Genomic DNA, 6,802 nt, shown 5'->3' on the forward strand with positions numbered 1-6,802 from the left:
ATGTCCATCCCATGGCAGCTGTGTGTGTTTGCTGACTGTGCTCCCCACAAACCACAACCTTAGAACCCGCCTGGTCCATCAGTGTCCCCGGAGCAGTGACAGCACTGCCCTCGGTGCATGTTGGACATCGACTCTCATCATCCCTCCCAGCTGGAGGGACAGAAAGCAGCGTCACTTCTGATACTTCCCCGTGCAACAGCTGCAGCCTGGAGAATCGGAGAGCTGCTAAACAGCCCCAGAACCGAAATGAGAGCACTGACACCTAGCGGGGCAGCACGGCGGAGCATCACTTTGGCTTTAGCTGATGGGGGAACGCCACCTGCAGCCCCTCGTCTTGCTGAACAGCAGGACGGGCTGTCAGAGCGCTGGGTTGGCTCTGCTATGCATCCTATGTCAGAGCGCTGGGTTGGCTCTGCTATGCATCCTATGTCAGAGCGCTGGGTTGGCTCTGCTATGCATCCTATGTCAGAGTACCGGGCTGCCTCTCCTAAAGCATCCTGCTTTGCAGCTCTAATAACTGTTGGCTCCAGCTCCCTCCAAAGCGGAGCGGGGAGGTGGAGAGGGAGGGCTTGCTTAGGGTCAGTACCGAGCTTGAAAGCAAGAAGAGGAGCAACTATTTGCATGATGTGAGGATGAGGAGGAGCGGCTTTAAGCCAGCAGAGGAGATGTGCGGGTCGGATGTGAGTTGTTGAGCTCTAAGCGCATGCGTTCTGCCGGCGGCCCGGCCATGGCGTTGCTCCGCTCTCTCGGTTCGCTGCTGTGTCTCTTCTCGCTGCGGATCCCCGCGGTGCCCGGTGCGGCCGCCCGAGGGTTGGACGTGGCTTCGTACCGGTGAGTGCGGGGTTCGGAGGGGCGGTGTGCGGGGTTAGGAGGGTGTGAGTTATGTTGTGCTGTGTGTGCTGCAGGGAGAGGGTGCGCGCCATGTTCTACCACGCCTACGAGCACTACCTGGAGAGCGCCTTCCCCTACGACGAGCTGCGGCCGCTCACCTGCGACGGGCACGACACGTGGGGCAGGTATTGGGGACGGGGAGGGGTGGGGAGGGGTGACGGGCTGAGCGTGAGCTGCTCCGAGCTGCAGCTGCTCCGTGATTCCCCGCAGCTTCTCGCTGACGCTGATCGATGCGCTGGACACGCTGCTGGTGAGTACGGGCAGCTGCAGGGATGGCACTCAGAGCTGTGAGCAGCGGTGCCAGCTCGGCATTGCCCTGTGAGCAAAGAATAACCGCTTATATCTAACCCCAATCTCCCATTTTTAGTTTAAGGCCATTCCCCGATCTCCTACCACTCCCTGCCCATGTAAGAAGTCGATTTATCCCCCTGTTTGGGGGTTGTGCCCCTGTTTTCCTGTGCTGTCACACTCTTGTCACACTGCAGATACTGGGGAATGTCACTGAGTTCCAGCGTGTGGTCACGGTGCTGCAGGAAGGGGTGGATTTTGACATCGATGTCAATGCATCTGTCTTTGAAACAAATATCCGAGGTGAGGTGCTATTTTCTGTGCTTCTTTTAAGGCATCGAATCGGGGTCTTAACTATGTGCCATCCCATTCTGCATCAGGGTAAATTACAACCGGTTTGGGACTTTGTACTCCCTCTATCCCAGCATTTCCTAATGGGATTCTTGCTATGCATCTTCCAGTGGTTGGTGGCCTCCTTTCTGCTCACTTGCTGTCCAAGAAGGCTGGCGTTGAGGTGGAGGTGGGATGGCCGTGCTCTGGACCTCTCCTAAGGATGGCAGAGGAAGCAGCTCGTAAACTGCTGCCAGGTGAGAGCTTGGCTGTTTTGTGCTGCTGAATTGTGGTTCCTGAAGTGACTGGTGTGCTGGAGGGAGATGGCACTGCTTGATTTGTGAGCTTACAGAATAGCCCTGTCTGCCCCTCTTTGGGTTGTGCTGTGTGCTCTGACAGCATAACACCATTTCCTTCTTATGCTAGGCTACCCTTGAGCAATCCTGAGCTCAGTTTTTATCTGCTGCTGACCATTGTTTGTAGTCATGTTTCACTGCCTGCTGTGTTTGTGCAGGGATGCAGACCCTGCTCTGGACAGTGAGGAGTAGATCTGCAGTAGTTTCTGTAGCTCCATCCCAATCAGTTGCTGCTGTATGTGCCTGGGATTGCAGGGTGCACCTTATCAATCTGATAAGATGTGACAGTGAATGCCTTCACGTGATCCAAATATCTCATTTCAGCTTTTCAGACTCCCACTGGGATGCCCTACGGAACAGTGAACTTGTTGCATGGAGTAAACCCAGGGGAGACCCCAGTTACCTGTACTGCTGGAATTGGTACTTTTATAGTGGAATTTGCCACTTTAAGCCACCTCACTGGTGATCCAGTGTTTGAGGATGTTGCCAGGAAGGCTCTGAAGGCACTGTGGAAAAACCGCTCAGATATTGGTCTGGTGAGTGAGGAAATAGGCTCTAAGCTTCATGTAGCTTAAGGGGATGCTATTTTAAGTGTCGAAAGTATAAACTAAGGAAAAAGGGTTTTTTCCCAATTGTTCTTAAATTCTCCTACAGCTCTTTGAAGGCTGAAGACTGCCAGGTGTGAAGGATCTATTTAAACATTAGCATGGCAGCTCTCTCATGCCCCTGATGTTCTTGGCATCCTGCTCTGTACCTTGTCATCCTTCTCTATGCTTTCATAAGATAGAAATTAGCACCAATCATATGATGTGCAGACTGTGGATTTTTACAGTAGCGTGATACTTTGTTTTGGCCAGTGCAGTGTTTGTACTGGAAGCAGAAAATCCACGAGTAATGATTTCCTATGGCTTGTACTTCTCTAGTGCTGGTAGACATCTCTTGTACTAGAGAAAACACTCATTAATATTGTCACTGTATTACTGTTTATCTGTTAGAGGCTTTTTGTGTGGTGTTGTCGGGGAATTTAATAATTTAATATTTCAGTAATTTAATTAATTACAAGATGGGCTCTGTCTCTACTCTAACATTCCCTTTCCTTCTCCCTACACTTCCTCCAGGTTGGTAACCACATTGATGTGGTAACTGCCAAATGGGTGGCCCAAGATGCTGGCATTGGAGCAGGAGTGGACTCCTACTTTGAATACCTTGTTAAAGGAGCCATTCTCTTGCAGGACAAGGAGCTGATGGCCATGTTCCTCGGTAAGCAGGTTTGTTTGTTTTCCCTAGTGTTGAAGGGTCCCAGGAATGTGCCCTTGTATTCACCTGTAAAAGTTTCCCTGTGGGAGTATAAGGCTAATAAGTTCCATTTGGGACTGTTCCCAGTGTCTTTGCTGTAATGCTTTGGAATGGTCTGTGATAAGAGTTATCACATTCTGACAAGGAGGAAAGCACAGCTCATTCATTTGACACAGCTGAGGTGAAACAGGGACTCCAGTCATTCTGAAAAAGAACATTAGTTTTATTACCACCTCACCTTTGCTTTTTATTTCTCTTTTTTAATACATAGAATATAACAAAGCTATCAAAAATTACACAAAGTTTGATGACTGGTACCTCTGGGTTCAGATGTACAAAGGAACAGTGTCCATGCCTGTTTTTCAGTCTCTGGAGGCTTACTGGCCAGGCCTACAGGTGAGAGTTGTCGCATTGGTAGCATACAGCGGTGCTGTTTAAGTTGATCTATAAAATATAAGTCACAGATATAACCCTTGTCTGTGCTGGCTTAAAGCTCTGTTCTAATCTCTGGTGATGTCTGCAGCAGTACTCAGTTTCTGGAACAGTAAATGTTGACTCCTCCTGTGGTCTAATTAAACAAAGTTACTAAGCGTAGAAGGTGGTTTTGATGTAGCAAACTGATGGTGGCCTTGTAATCTGGATGGGGACCTAAAGGGAAAGCAAGACAGCTTTGCTGCTGCTACCACATAAACACATGCTTTTTGGGAATGCTTCCTACAGGAATACACTGAGAAGTTTGCTTTCTTATCTCTACCTATGTTTGGTCTGGGACTTGGTTATCCCTACTGGAACAAACTGGATTCTAAAGGATTCTAAACCCTTCTGTTAACTGGAAATCAAGGCGACTTGGAATTTTGCACACCCAAAATAATGTTATCCAACAGAAAAGCAGTATCTGATATCTCTTCATTACTACCTATTCTTAAGACATCATGTCTAAATGCTTATCATACCATTTAGACTTCCCGAGCAACTCATTTCTCATCCCTTGTTTTGACTATGGGAGTGTTACTGAATCAACCTTTGTACTGTTTCTTCTTCACTCTGACGTTGCTTTGCTGATTGTTTTGTCTCTCTCAGAGCCTAATTGGGGATGTAGATAATGCCATGCGAACCTTCCTCAACTATTACACTGTTTGGAAGCAGTTTGGTGGGCTGCCTGAGTTCTACAACATTCCTCAGGGCTATACAGTAGACAAGAGAGAGGGATACCCACTCAGGCCAGGTAAGCAAATGAAAGAAAAAGGAATGTGAAGTTCTGGTTTTGTTCTGGTGCTGAGATAAGAGCAGATGTTTGCAGTAACTGCCATTGGAAAGCTCCTGCCCAGCTTAGTTCTGACTGGGTCCTGCATGGGTTTCACCAGTGATGTCCATTGGTCAAAGCCAAATGCTTTGCTTTCTGCTATTCACAAAGGCAGGGTTATTAAAGAAAGCAGACAGTAGTGTTATTATATAAAGAGGCCCTGTTAATGAATTGAGTTCCTGGTGTCGGATATGACAGGTTTGTGTTACGTTCTCTGACGTGGAATGGTTTTACTTTAAAGTCATGTGAAATATGAATGTGACTGCTTATACCTTTAGGTTTAAGAAGTGAAAGACTGTTCTAGTTCTGCTGAGTTCCCGAATCAAATTAATTCCAGTTATATGAGCAGACATCAATGCATAAGAGAATTAATGTTGTCTGTAGTACTACAGTGCAATCCATTTCCTATTAAGATCTTTTGGGTTGGTTTTTTTTTTTTGGCAGAGCTGATTGAGAGCGCAATGTATCTGTACCGTGCTACACGAGATCCCATACTCTTAGAACTGGGAAGAGATGCAGTGGAGTCCATAGAGAAGATCAGCAAGGTGGACTGTGGGTTTGCAACTGTAAGTGTGGCTGCTAAATAGCAGCTTTTGGGTAACAAGTTTTACTTATGGATGATTTTGTGCTTCAAGTCAAACGATCACATCTATTAAAACACAGCTTCTTTTTCAAACAAACCCCTTGTTTTTCTCTAAAGCTGAACTGCCAATCATGTTTCTGGGAGTACTCTTCCCAGGCCACATGTACAGGCAGTGGAAACAAGAACATCTCAACATAACATCTCAATTTGACCAGCTCAGCCATGCTGGTTTCATCCTTCCCCGTTTCATTTCTTACATATGAGGATGGAGAGCTCTGGTACTCTAATAAAAGCATCCTTAAAGAGTTGCCAGCTCTGATCAGTTCATCTGTCCCTATAGTCAGTTTCCTACGGGATCCCATCCACTCATTAAACAGCTGGACGTTCTCTTTTCTGAAGATTGAAAGTGTTTGTTTGTTTGTTTGTTTTTAATTAGGTAAATGATGGGAAATATTCTCCTTACCCCTGTAGGAAGCATATTTCTTTTGACTTAGTTCCCTGTTTTATATCACTGGATTATACTAATTCAAAACAGCTGAAAATGTGTTGGTAAACTGTATACAACCATCTAAAATATGGGCTGTGTTGATACTGTGCTGTTTGAACTGCAAGCTGGTTTTACTTTCTTTTTTTTTTCCCCTCCTGAGTTCTTGAATTGGAGATAAATGTAACCCACTGGTTCTCTTCTGTAGATCAAAGACTTGAGAGACCACAGGCTGGACAACCGCATGGAATCCTTCTTTTTGGCTGAAACAGTGAAATACTTGTACCTACTGTTTGACCCAGACAACTTCATTCACAACGATGGATCAGACTTTGATGCTGTGATCACCCCTTATGGCGAATGCATCTTGAATGCTGGAGGGTACATCTTCAACACCGAAGCTCATCCCATAGACCCTGCTGCACTGCATTGCTGTAGGAAGAGGAAAGAAGAGCAGTGGGAAGTGGAAGATTTGATGCGGGAGTTTTACTCACTTCAGAAAAACAAGAAATTCCCCTTAAAACAGACTTCTGACTGTGCTGAAGGGGGATGTGTGAAAGACCCCACGGGTGCATCTTTAGGTGGAAAGAAAAGAAACTCTAAGAAGAGCTCACGCTCCCTTTTGAGTTGCCCCAGTCAATCTTTTAACTCTAAACTCGCTGTACTGGGACAGGTCTTCTTGGACAACACTTGAGTATATGTTTATTATCAGTATAAATAGTAATTTATACTTGAACTTGATCCGGACTCTGGGAATATATTTTTCTAGTTTTGTAATGGGGAAAAAGTCGTACCTCACAATGTGAATTGTATGAAGTGGAAGAAAAACTTCACATTAAATTCTGCTGCTGCTGATTAGACTGGACATAAGAAAGAACTTTTTCTCTCAGAGAGTGGTCAGGCACTGGAATGGCTGCCAAGGAAGGTTGTGGAGTCCCCATCCCTGGCAGTGTTCAAGAAGCATCTGGATAGGGAGCTAGGAGATATGGGTTGGGGTTTTTCTGTAGGTATGGTAAAGGGAGGACGGTTGGACTAGATGATCTTGTAGGTCCTTTCCAACCTTGTGATTCTATGATTCATAAATGTGATTCGCTGTTGATGCTATGAAGTTGCTAACTTCAAAACAGTTGGTTACCTGAACAGCAAGCAGGCGTTCAGAAGGAAAAGCCTGTCCAGGTTGAGAGGTACTGTGTTTATTTCACAGTAACTTCGAAGTATTGCAGCCTTTTGCAGAGTCCACAGCTTACTGTGCTCCATAAAAGCGAGCCCAA

General features: G+C 46.2%; 1 protein-coding gene across 1 annotated transcript; it reads left to right on the forward strand.

Moving 5' to 3' along the window:
- Positions 1-705: 705 nt before the first annotated feature.
- Positions 706-6,389, forward strand: EDEM2 (ER degradation enhancing alpha-mannosidase like protein 2). The gene is made up of 11 exons (XM_085519529.1): positions 706-831; positions 906-1,016; positions 1,102-1,141; positions 1,377-1,482; positions 1,641-1,766; positions 2,190-2,401; positions 2,984-3,125; positions 3,433-3,557; positions 4,242-4,386; positions 4,909-5,030; positions 5,740-6,389. The coding sequence occupies exons 1-11, from the start codon at positions 728-730 to the stop codon at positions 6,223-6,225; spliced, it is 1,719 nt and encodes a 572-aa protein (XP_085375655.1). The 5' UTR covers positions 706-727; the 3' UTR covers positions 6,226-6,389.
- Positions 6,390-6,802: the final 413 nt, after the last annotated feature.

This window comes from Coturnix japonica, chromosome 19 (genome assembly GCF_054131305.1).
Source record: "Coturnix japonica strain WE chromosome 19, WE-NBRP24, whole genome shotgun sequence".
Lineage (NCBI taxonomy): Eukaryota > Metazoa > Chordata > Aves > Galliformes > Phasianidae > Coturnix > Coturnix japonica.